The following is an 18997-nucleotide window of genomic DNA, read 5'->3' on the forward strand; positions in this document are numbered from 1 at the left end:
AGTGACCGAATACTGGAGAGCAAAGTTGATGCACAATGAAATGAGAGTAGGATCAAAACATTGAGCTTCTGACTACACAATGAATTACTCTCTAACTACAATGGAATGGCTTGATGTTAATCAAAACAAATCAGACTTCAAATCCATGAAAAAATAAGTAGTAGTAACAAATGCTTATTACTACTCCAATAAACAAGGATAAATCAATGGTTTGTTAAAATTAAAGGCCATTTTATATCAAAAAAGTTGTAGTTGAATAAGCGACAGTGACATTATTAAGTCAGTGAGAAAAAGAGGGTTTTCCATTCCTCAAGAATCTTGCTCTGCAGGAATTCCACCATTGATGGCCATCCTCACCACCTGAAAGATAACTGCAAATCCCAGTCCCACCACCAATATATATATTAAAATGTATATATATATATATAGACAGAGAGAGGAAAGGTTATTAGTAGTTATTACAGGAGGCGACGACCAAGACGGCGAAGAGAATAAGAACAACGTGAGCAGGCTCCAAGGTGGTCTTGTTGGAAGAGATGGGACCCACTCCTCTCCTACTTATATTCTTCTCAAACTTGGCCACTTTCTTCTCCGCCAAACGCTTCGATACCGTCTGCGCACATTCAAAATTTGAAAACCCTACTTAGTTTCATTTTCATTCCAAAATACGCCAACGCAGCACCAGTTGTTTCACACGTTCAAATTAACAAACAAAAAACAAAAAATAACTAATGCCTGCCTGCCTGCCTTGCTTCCAATTCATCACTCATTTTCACTACTAATATGTTTTAACTTAAAAACAAGAACAAAAGCTAATATGTCTGCAGGGGCAGCGCAGTTGGTTCCGGAAGAACAAAAGCCAACACATTTCCGTATTTGATTTGCAGAAAATCTCAGCGAACAGCTATCTTTTCAACTTAAAACAGCATCAAAAAAATTTCAAAGATGGAATTGGGATTGAGTATTTTACCATGTTGCAAAATTGGATTTCTGAAGCAGCAGCAGAGTTTTTTCTTGTCTCGGAATAATAAGAAGGTCTTCTCGAATAGAGAGAAGCAAATGTTTTCCTTGTCTCAGAATTAACTCTCCTGTCCCGTCCTGGCATATAAAACCTAGCACCACATTTCATATTTATTGCTACCTAAAGCTGGGCCCCACTCACTTATGTAGAATAATTTCTTTTAAATTTTCAATAAATACTTGTTTAATGTGAAATGATTTTTGAGCAGACATATACTCCACTAGCTACCCAATTGTTTTCATATTTTCGAAGATTCGTTGTAGTAATTTTATTATAGAAAAGAAGGTAAGATTTTCTTGGCAATCAAAGGGATCGCTTTGTTAAATTAACCATTTTATAATAGGCATGGAAAATGTAATCAACTTCCAAACTAGCATACAATAATATATCTCATAATTATACATTGGGCTTGCACCATCTCCAAGGATACACTAAAACCTAAAATAGAATAGGTATTTAGCTCCAATAGTACTAAAAAATCAATCCTACTTTTGGTTTTTGAGAAAAAAAATACCTATCTTTAGGTTTACACTAAACCAATACCTAAATTTTTTTTAAATTTTGTGAGTAAAAAAGGCATAATATAGAGAATATTCTTTTAAGTTTGAGTTTAGTGTAAATGGTTGGAGTAAGAGCATCTCCAACCATTTACACTAAACCCAAACTCATTTTAGTGTAAATGTCACACCAAATATGATTTTACTCCAACCATTTACACTAAACTCAAATTTAAAAGAATATTCTCTCTAGTATGCTCTTTTTACTCACAAAATTTGAAAAAGTTTTGGGTTTGAGTTTAGTGTAAACCTAAAGATAGGTATTTTTTTCTCAAAAACCAAAAATAGGATTGGTTTTTGAGTACTATTGGAGCTAAATACCTATCCCATTTTAAGTTTTAGTGTACCCTTGGAGATGGTCTAAAATCAATATTTATTGTGAGATTTACACTAAAATGAGTTAGAGTTTAGTGGAATGGTTGGAGATGCTCTTAATCATTAAACGCATTTGTTCCAAAAATATAGGTCACTTTTGCTATTTGGCCGTCCAATAAAATTAATCAATTTCTATTTTTGAAACAAATTCATTACATTACAATATTAATAATATGGATTATATTATTCACTAAAATACTTCACCTACTTTATATTCTACTGATTTTGCATCAAATCTTGTGTAATCCCAAAGTCTTTATTTTTATGGTACAGAAAGAGAAAGAATATTAATTTTTAAATATTTTAAAATTAATACAAATACACATTTACAGTATTTATTGACAACCTCAATTTTACAAAGTTCTCATAACAATATCAACAATCTTATTTTTAAAATGTTGGGAGTCAATTCTTTGCCAACCTTTCGAGCGAGAATTGCAAGTACACAAAAATTTTGAAATAAATATGCAATATTATACTCCAATCGTTATTAGTAAGTGGTAAACTTTTTTAGTATATAATCTAAGAAAATGATAATAAATTGTATTAAGTGAAGAGAAAATAAAATAAATAATTAAAAGGAGATCAAAGTAGAAAAGAGAATAAGATAACAGTAAATGAGTTACTTTAATTTTAATTTTTTATGAACAAGTATCACATTTTCTTTTCTTCAAAAGTCTTACTATTTGCATTTCAGTATGAATATTTTACATTTGTGAGAAAAATCTTAAAAATCATGAACTTGAGGTCAAATATAACATTTTCTTCACTTTAAAACTACTTAAAAAAATCATCAAAGGTACATAATTGCTAATTTAATTATATACCCCATGATTTAAATTGACATGACATATTTAATATAATCCATGATTTTTTGTGGATGTCGCACAAGCAGGCAATGCGGACATAAACCAATTTATTTTACAAATATTTTCATTTGTTGCTTCTCCAGAGTAAATAGAGGAAGAGAAATGTTGGAATATATATAAGATATATGTCGGAGGAGTAATTTAGTTTGGAGAAAATATTTGAGAGGAGGATGGATGGAATATGTAGGAAATAATTTAGGAGAGGTGACGTGGGAAAACTAAGAACTCTTTATTTTCAAACTTTCTCAACTCACTCAACTTCTCAACTTATACAAAATATTATAACTTTCCCTATTTATAGGGATTCACTTCATATTCTAGAATTCTCTATAATATTTTTATATCTAGATTTTTTCTCCATAAAAATCTAGATATTTTCCTAACATTCTAGGAAATTCTACTGAAATATCCAAATATTTTAATACATCCTAATTCTAGAGAATTCTACAAAATATATATAATCTAGAGAATTCTCTTAAAATATCTAGATATTTTAATACCTACTAATATCTAAATAATTCTACTACAAAATCAAGTTTAATTATTTATTCCAACAAGAAAATGGATCACAAAAAATAAGTGAGGGAACAATTAGATTGAGATGGAATCATGTTTCTTTATTCTTCCAGCATTATAAATGCTGACATGCTGTCCATTGATGAAACATACAAATATCAATACAAATTACTCCTTCTGTCCCCGATTAAGAGTCATATTTTTCCATTTTGGTCCGTCCCCAATTAAGAGTCACACTTCATTTTTACCATAAATAGTAAGTAGGTCCCACATTCCACTAACTCAATTCACTCACATTTTATTATAAAACCAATATAAAAAATGGGTCTCACATTCCACTAACTTTTTCAACCAACTTTTCTTTACATTTCTTAAAACTCGTGTTCGATCAAACTCCTAATCGAGGATGGAGGGAGTATCATAATTTCAAACTAGAAAGCTAATTGAAATGACGCATGAATAATACACCCAGACAAACAAAGAAAAGAACTACAACCAAAACCATGAATCTATAACCATGAGTTTGCTAGCCCGGATGCTTTTCCACAACATCTCAGAGGCGGAGCCGCGCTGCTCAATCAGCTAGGGCGTGAAGATTCCCATTCAGGTGCAGCGTCTACTATCTCGATCTGGAACATGCGGTCGGAAGAATTGGTTTCGTTAACAGTGAAGGCGAAGTGCAATTGACGGGGATGGTGGGGTTTAGAGTCGGGTTCATAGCTTACAGGTAAGACAGACGAGTAGAGAGAGATAATTGGAAGAGGAATGGGCAACAAAGACAATATCATTTTACCTCCAAACTTTAAAACTAGACAACATATGGCTGTGTTACACGAGAATGTATAACATAACTCTCGAGGCTTATAATAATATTCATCAAAATAAGAAAATTCGACAGCAATAGCCATACTTCAAAATAAAATTGTTACGGTCAATAGATGATTTGCATAACCAAATCATTACATAAAGGAATTCATACCTCAATTTAAAATGTGGTGTATCCAAAGTAATAGATATTGTGGCTGTGTAAAGAAATCCAATCTTCCCATTAATATACAACACAAAACACATCAAATGAGACTTCTAAGGTGAACTTGCATTTGAAGCTTGATGTTTTTACATCAACACAGACAACATATTTACGACATCTAAACAAATTATCTATGCTAAAACAACCTATAGCAAAACATGATCGCATTTCACATATATTTATATGCCTGACTACCCAAAAAAAATAAGTTGAAAAGAAAAAAAATAAGTTGAAAAGAATATCAGGCACATAAATGCTTCTAGAAGATTTGAGCGGGTAGAGAACCGTATTACCATATGCTTAATTGAAATTACTTTGCCAAAATAAGTGTTTCTACCAGTTTTGCAACTGAGAGGAGATGCTTTTCACAACGGGGTGGTATTCGGTGTGAAGATGTCGCTTCGCCTTCTCTGAACCAGGTTGCCCAAGCCACTCATTATATAGCCTTTTGATTCCAGGATTTTCAAACGGATCGGCCACCAATACCTGAAAAGATGTGTAAAAGCTTAAACAATTAGCATCCATCGAAATAAATTACCCAGCAGCTGAGGCATCAAACAACAGAAGGGTGTCAATGTATTGTTAGGTTGTCAAGGCACTGAAAATTTTCTTCCTTTTCCTGAAGCTGAAAGTTCAGGATTCAGGAAGTCCAAACCCACCAATTCTATCCCCATCTTTTGACATTGTTCTCCCACGAAGTAAAAGGTTATCAGACACCCGATATAACTAACAGACAGAATATAACCACAATCCAACATACAATCAGACTTACATTTTCAGAATATGTTGCTTCTAACAATTGAATCAAATCTTTTGCAGATTGACCAGGATTGGGTTTGATTTGGCCTCCACCATTTAGGCATCCTGTCATAGGTGCAAACATTAAGAAAACAGAATTACTTTCAGATGAATATACATCAATTACACTCCTAAATTAAAATTAGAAGGTGGGAAAGAAAAATACCAGAAGGGCAAGCCATTATCTCTAGAAAATGATATTCACACTTTCCAGATTTGATTTTTGTAACAATGTTACGCAAGTTCCTGAATCCATAACACAGTGCAAATCTCAACACAATTTTACCCTCTACCTGCATTAGAAAGAGATTCTCTTAGGAAAAGAACACGAGGTTACCCTTATTTTAATAGTGAAGTATCAAGTATGTGTATAGTGAAGAGCAACTAAGATACATATACGAATTCTTGCATTATGCTACATAGGAGGGTGAAATGATGAAAACAGAGACCAGGGGAAAGTATGAAGCATCATTGAACAAGGAATAAGAAGTATCAAGGTAAACCAAGTATGAGAGGAAATAAAGATTTAAAATTTTAGGAGAATCCGCTGAATGAAGGAATATAAAACTTACTTCCAAAGTAAGTTCACGAAAATCCGCATTCCTTACAGTCTTGTACTCAAGAGGACCATCAATTTCCTTCCCAAAAAGCATCTTTGAGGCATAACGAAAAAGTGTGTCAGCATAACCTCCAGAGCTCCCACGAACACCATAGAGATTGCCTTCTTCATCTATATTAGACAATCTGTGGATTAAATTATCACTTGATCAGTCCCAGGCCATCATACCTGCTTCAGATAGTCTATAAACAACAAACCCTTACAATTTATCCAGAGGAGAATCCTCCAAGGTTGTAAAATCAATTGATTTCATCTGCGACAATGATACGTAATTTACATTTTAGATAAACAGTATATTAAACAATAAATACTGGATGATCAGACTGCTATCACAGAAAATATACCTTAATTAGATCTAAAACCTCTCCAGTTGTCAACACTGAGTCGACCTCTGTAATTCTTTCAGCATCTGAATCTGACTGAAACATAAAGTCATCACGAGCAGCCTCAAGCTTTTTGTCATAGCAGGGCATCACAGTCACGTGATATATGTCCTCTGGCCTGCTTGCACATACGGTATATCCCCAATATCAAAAACCATTTCTCTAAAGTTCATAAATTTAGGAGGCATAAGAACTTCTTAAGTGGTTTCTAATGGGCACATACTATGATTTGATAAATCAATTCTAAACAAAAAGCCTGACTAACAACTTCTAAATATCATAAAACTACAGGACAATCAAGCAACTACTCATGGATCCCATCACGGCACTGGTGCTTCCAATTTCCAAAGGTACTGGGACAAATGCATAACCATTCACAAGCAATAACAAAGCAACTATATTAGTTGGAACCAAAAGTGTCCATTACAATTTTTTAGATCGCTAATCACCTGATACATAATTCTTGGCAGATGTGGTTCTTAATGGCAGCACCAATTGTTTGCTGGGGACTTTTCACTGAAGAAATATGTGGAAGAATATATGATCCAAGAGTTTTTTCAGCATAACATATCCAACCTGCCATTGCATATCAAGAAAAATTTAGTTACAAATTACAATCAAGGAAGACATTTCAATTATTATGAAATAATTTTAGACGCCCAATATACAAAGTCTACCTCCCAAAACGTTCCTACCTCTCTCCAACACATAACCGCACATAGATAACTACTTTTGGACATCCTATTTTTATTAGGTTAAAAAGAGCAAATATTTGCAGCTATAGCACACAGGAAGAGTGTTTTGTATTTTAGTACCTGGACATGCAGATGAAATCATAGGAAGGGCTGATTTTGACTTCTCTTCACTAGCTGAATTCTTTTCTCTATACCGAGCTATGAATTCATTACAAGACTCAATAAGTGTTAAATCTCGACTGCTGCTAGTATCAAAAATGGCTTTCACTCCCAAAGACTTCAACAATGTTGTAAGTTTCTGAAATACCTGAAATTATGAAAAAACTGGTAGTGCCAGGAACATGTACCCAAAATAGACAATCCAAAAACTATTTGTCCAGCAAAAATAAATAAAGTACAACAATGATTTCTACATATAAAATCTTACCTGAAGGGGAGATAGGCCAAAATGAACAGCAAGAGAAGCCCTAGACTGGGGAGAAAGGGAGAAAATTACAGCTTTTCCTTTGTTGAGGTTCAAAAGAAACTCATCTAAACTCTGCTTCTCAAGCATAACTGTCTCTGCAGAAGTTATACACCCACTGCGTGAAAATCATGCATTAGTGCACCAGTTTTGATTTTCTCTCCTTCCTCCATTCTTCCCCTGCACTTACTCACGGATACACACGCAAGTGCAGAGGAGGACTAAGTGACTATATCTAGCAACAGTGGTCATAAAAAAACAAACACGTCCATCCTGAAAACTAGCACTATAGTTGTATTTACCTGCATGCTAAGCAGTCCTTGAGCGAGATCTTCACAGGCTCCGTCTGAGCTGCTTTAGGAGCCATCCTTGATTTCCCAGTATTCTGTTAACAAGCATAAACTAGACGAAGATGACAAACAAAGAAAAGAATGGCAACAAACAAGATCATACTAAACGAGAATGCCACTTTCACAGGGGATCATGCACCAATTGATATTATACTTGAAAAAGGGAGCAACATAACCAAGCACTAAACTTCACTGATTGCAAAATCCATCTGGAAATATTTAATAAACTCTAACAGAAGTGATTGCAGTTGAACAATTTCAACAAAAACAGGGAGCAAAAATTTGTGAAATTCCAAACCAGTTGTCAATAACCTAGGTGATGATTATTGATTAAAAGAAGCAATTAATTACCTCAGTGTTAATGACACAGCCCTGTGATGGAGCTATGTAATCGTTCAAGTCGCCAATTCTGAGCGTGGCAGAAAATCTCTCCGACATTATCGCAGTCCCTGAAAAACGAAAGATTGATAATTAATGAGACGGCCGTGCGTTCCAGTTGAAGGTGGAGAGTCGGCGGAATTAGGGATTTGAAGATTTATAAAAGGGGATTGAAAGGCGGTGTGTATTCCAATGGGTTTCCTAGTCTGACTAACTTGCCTACTCGATAAAACTCAACAAGGAAAAACTGGGCAAATATTGCTGCTATTACTAGAATACAAGAGGAATAAGATGCATAAAAAAACTCTTACCAATTATTCGCAATGGGTGTGGACTGTGAAGCTTCAAGCTTTTATATACTTCTTCGTGGATGATGGAGAAGGAGGGATGAATAGGTGAAGAAACAGAGGCGTGGCCGGCTGGCGTCGGAGAACTCCGGCGTGAACGGCGCGGGAGAGTCGAAGAGCAAGTTGTTCACGTTGAAGGAGAATGTAACAAACAGATGCGCAAATGTGATGTCAAAATACAATTAAGTGAAATAATAATAAGCCAACAATTCCCACATTTATTTTTGACGAGATTGGGCCATCTATTTTTAAATTAGGATTTGGGCCGGCTATTTTAATGAGAAGAGTATGGTTTAGTTGAGGCCTCAAAATTATATTCAAGTTTTGAATTAGTAGTATCATTTTTAGATCATATTTGGACTTGGAGATGGCAATATCAATTTCATGATTTAATTAATATACGAGAATTTCAGAAATTCCCTGAGTATAAGCAAGAAAATAAAACGAACACTAATGTAGGATGCGTGCATTATTTTTTAAGTTTAATTTTTTCCTAAAGTTTGATTAGTATGGTATATCTTTTTTTTTAATAAAGAGTTTTTCAAGTATGCTATTGGAGAGCGGAACGAAAGATCTGAGTTGAGGAGACCATGTTTCAAATACTATGTTTTCATATGAAAAGTGATGTGGGGTATGTTTGTCATGTCATACTTTGGTTTTGATTGAACTGTGGCTTTGCAATGTACTCCATCCGATCCCTAATAGAAGTCACATTTTTTACTGGACATGTATTAAAAAATTGTTTAACTTTTGTAAACGAAAGTGGTAGATTAAGTTAGTGGAATGTGAGACCTACTTTTATATAATATTAATTTTATAATAAAATGTGTGAGAGAGAGAGTTAGTAAAATGTGGGTCCTTTTGCCAAAAATAGTAAAAGTGAAATGAGACTTCTATTGAGAAATGGAGGGAGTATGTTTAATGAATATGGGCCCTAGTATGGCTGCAAACCCTACTCGGAATGGTGTACACCAAGTAGATCGGGCGTCATCTTTTAAGTTGGTCGGTCTAGTTACTTGGAAAGTGACCACGTTCTTTGTCATGTATATTCAGATATGGAAGGATGATAATGGATGTAATGGGATGTGCATCCATGTTTTACGATGAAATATTTTGGTGACTCGGACATATATAAAGTTAAAATCCTGAGATCACTCAATGGCAGCATTCCATATATTTTTAAGAAAATTTATATTTCGGCATGTGTTCACTGAGTATATCAAATTCTTTGCCATGCTTGCATATGTTTTAAAGGTTAAACGATAATGACAATGAGCGGTGTTGAGCAAAGATAGTGAATGTCTTGATAGAATAGTGTTTGGATGCATCATGTCTTCATACATGGCGTCATTCGACTCTTGAACACTTTTGCTAAACATTAATATTTTTTTTTAAATCATGTATTGCTATAATATTATTCCAGTCGAGGTTATATATTAACCTACAAATCTTAATTATGCCATTTCTTAATTTGTCAATAAATCAACGACCTACCATGGATCTCACCTAAAAAATTTAATAGTACTCATTAATTAATTTATCAATAGATTAAACTATCTTTATTTTATCATCCTCTTGCCACGAATTAATTTTTATATAAGATAATTTTGCGCATTTAATATTATCAATCATAATATTAATACTTCAAAAGAGTACATCATTCAAATATACCAACACTACACATTATCCTATCCTGAATGCCAAACAAGCCTTTGATCACTACTTTTAGCTTGTAACATGGCTCAAGGGAGAGACTCGAACTTGCATGAATTGTGACCTGTCATTCAGAGCATTTGCATTATAAACTTTCACAGAACAGAGGTTTTAACAATAAACTAGTATCACGGCCGAAATAATTTTCTATATGAACTTATTCAAAATTGTGAATTCATATTTAAGACATGAGAAACAAAATCGTTACATCAATTTCTAAACTCAAAAATAAATACAATAACAATTCATTATATCAATAAAAACTATATAATCAAATAATGCTTGGGTGGCTAAGATCTACTCTATTTCAGCAACATATTTCTAATTGTTAAATGAATTTATGAATACGATTTTATAATTTGCGATTAAATTTTAAAGAATACATATTTGAATTCCATAGTTGGATAGATAGCAAATGATTTATCTCTATTAAATATAATAAATCCATACCAATTTATTATAAATAGAAATTAATAATTTATTTATCTCTATTAAATATAACACAAGACATTTAATATAATCAATCCATAACTATAGGGATAGATCGTGCCAAACTTAAACAGAAATTAATAATTTTGCCAAATTAAAAAATTGAATATTGAGCCAAATTAGATAAAGAAATCCAAAATTATAAAACGGCTAAACCCCAATGCCCCTATAAGTAATTTCTTAACATTAAATATTCGAACAAATAAAATTACAACCACTACTCATATTGTTAAGTTTAATTGAATTAAATTTGATTTCAATGGTGAGTGTCTTCCATTTATTAAAGAAAATATGTTATTAGTTATTAGAGTTCCACTAATCATACGTTCTAACATATAATCATATTTTTAGAGGTCTCTTAATCCCACAATTTACATTTGATCTTTAATCGTAAATATGAATTAATCGTTTTGCATTTAAAATATATTACTCCATTTTTTAAGAAAAACGGTTGTTTTTAGTTTAAGTTTTAATATGCCCGCTTAGTAAAAACAAACGTATGAAGTTAGATTCAGCAAAATTATAAATACGTGGAAAATCATATTGTACATTATTATTTTTGTAAAATGGAAAAATGACTCTGACCGTGAGACCAAAAAATAAAGCAAATTTCCATCACACAAAACAAAAAAAAATACACTAAAGAATGTATAATTACCATTTCTCCTAATGAGATTTAAGATATTGTTTATCAAAAGCTATAATTTAAGATTCCATTGGTGAGAAACTTCCTAGTCGAGCTGAATTTCATTGCAATATAGTGATCTTATACACTAAAAACCCAAACCTTAGAAGTTAAATCCTAAACCCTTAACTTTAAAATATACTTCCTCTGTCTCATTAGAAATGCAACATTTTCCTTTTTGGGTTATCCTACTAAAGGAATGTTTAGGGGATGTAATAGAAGGAATGAAATACATATACGTAAGCTAAAAAAATGAAATGCAAAGCTAGACATTTTTTTTTCCACCACGCTCATGAGTCCATGACAATTTTAATTAACAGAATTGATATTTATAGAAAATTTAGTAGCTTTTGACATTCTAATCCGATAATGCCTTTTACATTCTTCTCTATTGACTCTTAGGGATCCAAGTATAATTTATTATAAATTGAAGTAGTAATAAATGGCATAGAAATGTTTAACCGTTCTCGATGGAAGATTTTGTTTAATCTGAACCAAAAATGTGTAGAAGTTCAACCACTACCCATATTGTTAGGTTTTATTGATTTTTTTTTAATTTTTTTTAATTTAAATGACTTTTAGCATTCTTCTCATTCGTGAATTTTAATGAGCCAGTGTGGCACATTGTATTCCAAGTAACCCACGCATCTCATAATAAACTTTGAATAAATTCTGGGTATTAAATGCATTAATAGTATTTAATTATCCTAATTAAATTTTAATAGTTACTATTACTATATTAATTTCTAAAATGATTGATGGAGTCGTGTATTAGTGGAGAGTCATTTGAGGTTTAGTCTTTGTAACATTATTGTTACAATATTGATAGAGTCGTGTATTAATGGCATTAACATATCTCAGCTACCTAAATTACCTTCAAAAACATCTCTCAGTTACCTAAATTACCCTCAAAACTACCCTTTTATATATGTATAGATAGATTATTACACAAACCAATAAATCATAGAAAAAGAAAAAGAAAAACAGAGATCTTGTTACTATAAATCATTAGTAATGATAAATATATTGAGCAGAATATTTTTTTCCATCCTTTAATTTCCCCTTTCTCCTTTTTCTCCTTTTAAATGAGAAAGAAACTCGCAACAGGCAAATAACATGGTATGTTGCTTCTACTACTGTGAAAATCCACATTTTGTGATGCATATTAATTTCTTCCAATTTCAAAATCCGGTTGCAGTCAATTCATGAAGAAATTAATTTATTCAAATTCAAAATGAAAGTATTTAATTATCAAAAAGCTGTCATGTCCACATAAAGAATTCCCTGATCTAAACAGGCAAATGGAATAATCTTAAAATGCAAGCAAATTATAAAACCTAGATTATAATAAAAATATATTGATCTTACTTGGATCGAGATCAGATATAAGTGCAGCAGCATTGAAATAACAACTGCCTCCTTTGTGCTTCATGTTTTGATAGTAGCTGTTGAATGCATATGAGGAGTGGTCCTTGACTGTGTTAGGAAGGTAGCACGGCCCATTCTCTCCGATGGCGCTGCAGTCCGCCCCATTGCTGCAGGCCCACTTCATGGCTTGCTCGAGCACATCTTCGGGTGTTTGCTCGTCCGCAATGCAATAGTCTTGGAACTGTCCATCTAATTAAAACCATCGCAAAATAAATCCAATAATTAATACTTACTCCACCTCATTCATTTTGAAATTAAGCAGTGTAAATCGGCATAAATATAGAAAATGCTACCAGAATTATGCAATAGCGAGAGCAGGAAGAAGAGAGCGATTAGAGCCTTGATCAACATCTTCATCACAAATGATTTCAGTTTTACAAAAATGTATAGGGGGGTGGCTTCAAAGGCAAAACTCCTATCTTTATATAAAGATGGATGTGGAGGTTAAATAAATTTAGCTTTTTCTGCACATATCAGCGTAAAAGATAAAAATGGAATGTGGTAATTAGTAATTACTCCAATTCTCATTCTTCAACGTTTGTAATCAGTTGCCATTTATTATGCTGATTGCATTTCTTTCATTATATAGATTTTGTGTTTGACTGGAACTAGTCATACGCATAGAGTAATTCCTAAACAAAATTATATCCATATTACATTTTGGTGTTCAAATATTATTGTTTTCAACATATTAGTGGAGTAGTATTTTTTTTTAGGGGAATAGAATCTTCAATAGTGTATTTGCACATGACGGCTTATTATGGAAAAGAATACACCGTGCTGTTAAGAGCATCGACACCGCCTTAATTGCGAAGGAAACATAAATAAAAGTAGTAAAAGTAAAGATTCTGTTCCAACTTCCAACCCATCCTTTCCCTTTTCTCCTATTCTTAAACAAACAAACAATCAACTTGCCTTTATTCACACGCATGAAGATGACTCGTTAGCACCGGTGCTGCTCTGTGATGCTCTTGAACTCTCTTGGATCTTGATCCTTTCGAACAGATACTGCTTCTCAGCCTCGGCTTTCATGCAGTCTCTGTTTCAGATACCTACTAGCATAATTCTCCTCAGACTTTTCAGTCTTGGCGAGTGCAATTCTGCGCAGCCTCTCAGCTTCTCGTCGGGCCTCATTGGCCTTCATCTCGAAGATATCAGCCTCGGCCTGTTTGAGTCTCACAATGCTCTCGAGCTCATCGATCTGTGTCTTCTTTCTCTGCCTTTCTGTCTTCGGTTCAGAAACTTCCCTCGCTTTATCTTTGAGCTCCTGATCACAAGCCTCGAAGAAAATCGAGCCTTTTTGACCTTCTGCATCTTCTCCTCGGCTACCATTTCCATCTTTCTAACAGCTTCTTGCACTACTTGCGCAATCCTATTGAATGCTTCCTGTGGAGACAGCATCCTGCCAACCTCTTCACTTACTTGATTTTTAAACGAATCTTCGAGCTCTGTTGAAGAAACAACATTTTGAGTAGAAAATTGAATTCAATTAGAGATGCATGCATAGTAATGTCAATGAGTAAAGCCCTGCCTTGAAAGAACATCAAGATTTAATATGGAAATGAGTAACAACACTTTGAGCAGAAAAGGAGCTATAAACAGAAAATTGTATTCAATTAGAACAAACGTAATAAGGCAATAAGTGAAGCTCTACCTTGAAAGAACATCAAGATTACTTTATAAGGAATAGGTTCAGCAGCCCTAATTTTCAATTTCTGTATGATATCTTCACATTTCCATAGTAATGTCCTGCTTCTTTGGTCCTCACTCCCACGGAAAATTCTACATACATAGTCGAGCTCTTTAATCAACATGTCCCTATCCCAGCTCGGTGCACATTGCTGAAAGACATCTTTTACCCACCCAAATAACTCAGATGTCCGACTGCAAGCTCGGCACCTAAAGAGCATCTCCGCTGAGCTCTCCCCAATTTTAACAGAAGGACCAATGCCAATCTGTCCATTTCAAATAGAACAATCGGTGTGAGTCCAGTGAGAGCATGAATCACACCCAATCCAGCGGCATGTGTTAACCTCAAAATCAAAAGTAAAAAGAGACATTCCTCTTAAAACAGTAGCTAATGTTTCGAAGTGAAACTTGAAATACTTTGTGTTTCCTAAAGATGTTCAGTGCATGAGATGTTTGTTCCCCTATATTACATGGTCAACTTTTATAGACTACAGTCTTGTAGATTTTTCTGATTTGGGATTCCAATCTTACTATTCTGCACTTTATATGGATTACAGGTTTGACCGCACAATTCGAATTAGTGTAGTTTAAAACAGATTCGTCAAACTCATCTATTTAGGTGTCATTTATTTTGACATTCTTTCCTACTATAACTATACTATACATAACAAAAGACATTTTCTCCATTCCTAAACAATGAATAACATAGACATTTTATCCAAAAGCATGAATACTTATAACATCATCATTCATCATTACATAAATATGTAGCATATCTCCAGAGAATATCACCAAAATAAATAAATAAATTATCACTATGAGTTCATTAATTTAAATCATGCAAATACTGATTTGGCAGAAATTATATACTCCATGATTCTAACTACAACACAACTATGACAGTTTTCTCAATTGTTCAATTAATTTATATTTGGAGGAAATGTGTAAGATTCAAATTAAAAGTCCAATTCTATGATATTTTTAAAATTTGTATATCAATCACAAAAGTCATTAATTTTAGCATGAAAACTCAAACTACTTGCATCAAATTCGATTTCGGGTCATCCAAAGATACTTGTATTTTTTTATTTTTTTGGCACAAATTCCATTATTTGTCCTGTTTCACTTTCTCTTATTTATTTTCTTTCATACTTTATTCTCTCTCCACTTAATATATAAATACATTTCTCAAATTTAGTGTCCAAAAGAAATGTCTTAAGCAGTTTGGACACAGGGATTATAAGTTAGACTAAAATATTATGGCTTTCATTTCATACATAAGTTATCCCAAATCTAAATTAATTGGACAATTAAGAAAAATGTCAAAGTTAAATAATTATTTAGTATTTTTTAAAATTACTACATAATCTGATTAAAAAAATTTAACTAATTTCATAATTTTGATGCCATTTTAACTAATATTCCTGATTACCTTATAATTAATCATATGTTGCAATATAATCCAATTAAACCCTATTTTTCACACGGAAACTATATTTGAAATATATAATACTATAACCACAAATTATCTCCTCACACAAAGCCAGGAATTCAATTCAGCAGGACAAAAATAAATAAATTAAGAATTTTTAATAGTTTGAAATAGGACAGTTATAAAAAAAATTAAATTTTTTTATAAATTAATTAACAAATAGTACAAGTGAAATATATTGAGATAGGCAATTGCCCTCATTCCCACCAAGTAGATCCCGCGCTTCTGATGCTCCTAATTACCAAAAATATGACACATATAAGGAAAGAGCGTAGTTGAATTAAAATTAAAAACTCTTCTCCCATCTCCACTAGCTAGGAATATTACCATATAATCACAAATTGTTTACATATGCAACGGAAAAAACTTACCATATTCCCAATTCTTTCCATATGCGCTCAACGGTAAAAACATAGTACTCCTTAGTTCATTACATCTATAAAATCCCATCAATCTCCGATCTCCCTCACCGTTTCACAATTTCTCCACACCTACGAAAGCAAGCAAGATGTTTATCCGAGACATCACAATCGACGACATGAAACACAAACTCGACATGAGAGGCAGCCTCTTCGACGTTCTCCTCGCCACGACGGAACGAGCCGCGGAGATTCTCGAGAGCGAGAGATCAAAGCAAATCCCACGCCCGAAGCGCAAAATCGAGAAACCCTCCTCCGACTCAAAGCGAAGAAAGACCGGCCACCACGAACGCCCCCCGCTGCCAGGGGAATTCAAAATAGAGAAACCCTCCTTCTCCGACGCAAAGCGAAGAAAGATCATCCACAACAACGAACGCCCCCCGCTGCCGGAGGAATTCAAAATTGCGATCGAAGAGATGTCGCGTGGGGCGGACGCGCCGGCGAAATTGGTGATCCAGAAGCAGCTCTACGGCACTGATCTGAGCAGCGGCCACAACCGGCTGTCGATCCCGATGAACCAGATCGCGGACGATTTCTTGACGGAGGGAGAGAAGGAGCACCTCCGCGGCTACGACTCGACGAGCAAGAAGAAGAAGTACTTGGATGTGAAGGTGGTAGGGCCGTCTCTGTCGGCGTCGGAGACCGTCAAGTTCTCGCGGTGGGACATGGCGAAGAAGGACGGCGGGAAGACGTCGTCCAGTTACGTTATCAATGGGAAGTGGAATGCTATTGTGGCTAAGAATAAGTTGAGGATTGGCGTGGTGGTGCAATTGTGGTGTTTCCGAGTTGATCGGGAGTTGTGCTTCGCCCTCGTGCGCCTGCCGCCGGGGAATTGCTCGCTCGGCGCCTGAGTTTTGGGTTTAGGGTTTTTATGTATATCTGTTGTTTAATTCCTTGATTTCAAATAGAATTGCTTCTTATTTGGGGGAACAAATTTAATTAGGGTTGTATTACGGTGTAAGTGAGTATTTTGTTGTTAATTGATGAGGATTTTGTAATTAATTGAGGATTCTGGTGTATTTCGTTATCGTCTTCATAATCATTTTGTCTCTTTAAATACAAAAATCAAATCAATCTTCCGAAAAACCCTAAATCATGGGGTTTAGGGATTTGACAATGAAAGACAAATTCGACGTCCTCACCTCCACTGTGCAGTGCGCATCCAAGAAAGCAGCGCCGCCTAATCCTCCTCCGCCACTGCCGGAGGAATTCATGAGATGGCGCGTGGGAAGGATCTTACGGCAGCAAGCTGGTGATTCAGAAGGAACTGTACGGCACCAACGTGAGCAAAAAGCACAACTGTCTCTCGATCCCGACGAGCCAGATCAGCGGTGCTGCCTTGGGTCGAAGGATGATGTGAATCCGGGTATTCACAATCATAGGATGCAACGACATCGAGGGCCATGGGTTGATTGGGGTCCGAAAAGAAGGTGGAGATATGGCAAGGAGCCAAGCCGGATTCGAAGGTCTGACTCAAACCAGAATTTGCCTATCAAAATGATGTCCAAATGTTGTTCTAAGACCACCATTATCTTCATCGTCAAAAGAGCTTCGCGTGAGTACCTTACACGCCTCAATCGGAGCTCGGATGAGGAAGTTATGGCCGTTTGACGAAAGTCGCGCAGAGCTGCCAAAAATGCCCGGCCACAGAGAAAACGCCCGGGCAAGGCCCCAAAACGCCCGGGCCGGGCGTTTTGCCCGAAAATGCCATTTTTTAAGTTTTTAAAGACTATTTTCCCTATTACTTTGGTTTTAGTATAAATACTCTTTTGTAGGGTTTCATTCTCAGCTTTTGAATATTTGTAAGAGACAATTTCTCCATATTTGAGAGCTCACCTTCTTCATCTTTTGAAGACTTATCAAATTCCTTCGGGTTGCATTCGATCTTTTGCCGGGCTAAGGTTGATTGTAAAGGTATGCTTGCTAGTTCTTGTGTTGCTAGTTTGTGGAGCCATTAGGTGTTTGTATGTGAAAGTGCCTTTGGGATTTCTTTCTTGTTCTTCACCTAAATCATAACACTAATCCATCATCTATCCTTTTATCCATTTTTCTTGTTCCATTTCTTGGTTTATCTTATTTATTTACTGGGTTTATTTACAAGAACAAGTCCGGGGCATGTTCATGAGTCTTCAATCTAGAAGATTCACATTAAAGGAGGAAGACGCCATTAGTAGTTACGTGTGAAATGAGATTGTGGAGCTAGAGGAAGACTCCATCAGAGTAATTTTAATTCGGTTTGAGACATTTACTTTGTATAAGAAAAATTGAAACTTTATGATTTTATATATTCTCAGTACGTCTGTACATGGGATTTATCGGAATTTAACCAAAATTTGTGACTTGAATTACTAGCTTGTAGTATCCATTTTTAAAATTTGTATGTTGTTTGTTCTAGGAATTTACTGGTAAGTCATATTCCTATTCTTGTTTAGTTTATTTATACCACTAGGATATCTAATAATTCATGGTCTTGAATATGTGAATGCTTGTTTGTTTTAGGCATTGTTTCGATATACTTATGATTTAATCCATTCACGTAGGTAAGATTCAAAATACATATGGAAGAAAAATGCGTTTATACCACTCTACTACTGCGTCATTACAATTCTGTTTATGTTACATGAATATCCATACTACGGTTGTCGAGTATGTTACAACTTTTTTTTGGTAATATCATGCCA

At 34.6% G+C, this 18997-nt stretch overlaps 3 protein-coding genes, 1 long non-coding RNA gene and 1 pseudogene across 4 annotated transcripts; 1 reads left to right on the plus strand and 4 right to left on the minus strand.

The window, feature by feature from the left end:
* Positions 1-231: 231 nt before the first annotated feature.
* On the minus strand, positions 232-1094 carry LOC125187675. Its single transcript, XR_007170651.1, has 3 exons — positions 971-1094; positions 463-613; positions 232-371 (listed from the first exon to the last, which is right to left on the minus strand). It is a non-coding gene; the product is annotated as an uncharacterized LOC125187675 (long non-coding RNA).
* A 3228-nt stretch (positions 1095-4322) lies between these two features.
* On the minus strand, positions 4323-8570 carry LOC125186135 (protein NAR1). Its single transcript, XM_048082468.1, has 12 exons — positions 8366-8570; positions 8028-8125; positions 7629-7711; positions 7291-7444; positions 6984-7170; positions 6618-6744; positions 6130-6286; positions 5989-6038; positions 5739-5910; positions 5333-5459; positions 5141-5232; positions 4323-4854 (listed from the first exon to the last, which is right to left on the minus strand). Exons 2-12 carry the CDS (start codon positions 8112-8114, stop codon positions 4702-4704), a joined length of 1389 nt encoding a protein of 462 aa, XP_047938425.1. The 5' UTR covers positions 8115-8125; positions 8366-8570; the 3' UTR covers positions 4323-4701.
* Positions 8571-10020: 1450 nt separating this feature from the next.
* Positions 10021-13134, minus strand: LOC125191408 (PLASMODESMATA CALLOSE-BINDING PROTEIN 3-like). The gene is made up of 3 exons (XM_048088960.1): positions 13010-13134; positions 12657-12905; positions 10021-10178 (listed from the first exon to the last, which is right to left on the minus strand). The coding sequence occupies exons 1-3, from the start codon at positions 13071-13073 to the stop codon at positions 10144-10146; spliced, it is 348 nt and encodes a 115-aa protein (XP_047944917.1). The 5' UTR covers positions 13074-13134; the 3' UTR covers positions 10021-10143.
* A 503-nt stretch (positions 13135-13637) lies between these two features.
* Positions 13638-14776, minus strand: LOC125189968 (annotated as a pseudogene).
* Positions 14777-16435: 1659 nt separating this feature from the next.
* LOC125189970 (putative B3 domain-containing protein At3g49610) lies at positions 16436-17167 on the plus strand. Its single transcript, XM_048087179.1, has one exon. The coding sequence runs from the start codon at positions 16436-16438 to the stop codon at positions 17165-17167; it is 732 nt and encodes a 243-aa protein (XP_047943136.1).
* The last annotated feature ends 1830 nt before the right edge of the window (positions 17168-18997 follow it).

This window comes from Salvia hispanica, chromosome 5, assembly GCF_023119035.1.
Source record: "Salvia hispanica cultivar TCC Black 2014 chromosome 5, UniMelb_Shisp_WGS_1.0, whole genome shotgun sequence".
Lineage (NCBI taxonomy): Eukaryota > Viridiplantae > Streptophyta > Magnoliopsida > Lamiales > Lamiaceae > Salvia > Salvia hispanica.

Excerpts from the sequence above, each read along its gene's own strand:
- LOC125186135 (XM_048082468.1), bottom strand. The coding sequence starts at position 8,114 with ATGTCGGAGAGATTTTCTGCCACGCTCAGAATTGGCGACTTGAACGAT. Across the intron at positions 7,712-8,027 it reads GCTGTGTCATTAACACTGAG|AATACTGGGAAATCAAGGAT; the intron begins GTAATTAATTGC and ends GCTTGTTAACAG. Across the intron at positions 5,911-5,988 it reads GATTCTCCTCTGGATAAATT|ATTGTCTAATATAGATGAAG; the intron begins GTAAGGGTTTGT and ends TTTAATCCACAG.
- LOC125191408 (XM_048088960.1), bottom strand. The coding sequence starts at position 13,073 with ATGAAGATGTTGATCAAGGCTCTAATCGCTCTCTTCTTCCTGCTCTCG. Across the intron at positions 12,906-13,009 it reads CTCGCTATTGCATAATTCTG|ATGGACAGTTCCAAGACTAT; the intron begins GTAGCATTTTCT and ends GGTTTTAATTAG. Across the intron at positions 10,179-12,656 it reads TATATCTGATCTCGATCCAA|GTCACAATTCATGCAAGTTC; the intron begins GTAAGATCAATA and ends TCTGAATGACAG.
- LOC125189970 (XM_048087179.1), top strand. The coding sequence starts at position 16,436 with ATGAAACACAAACTCGACATGAGAGGCAGCCTCTTCGACGTTCTCCTC.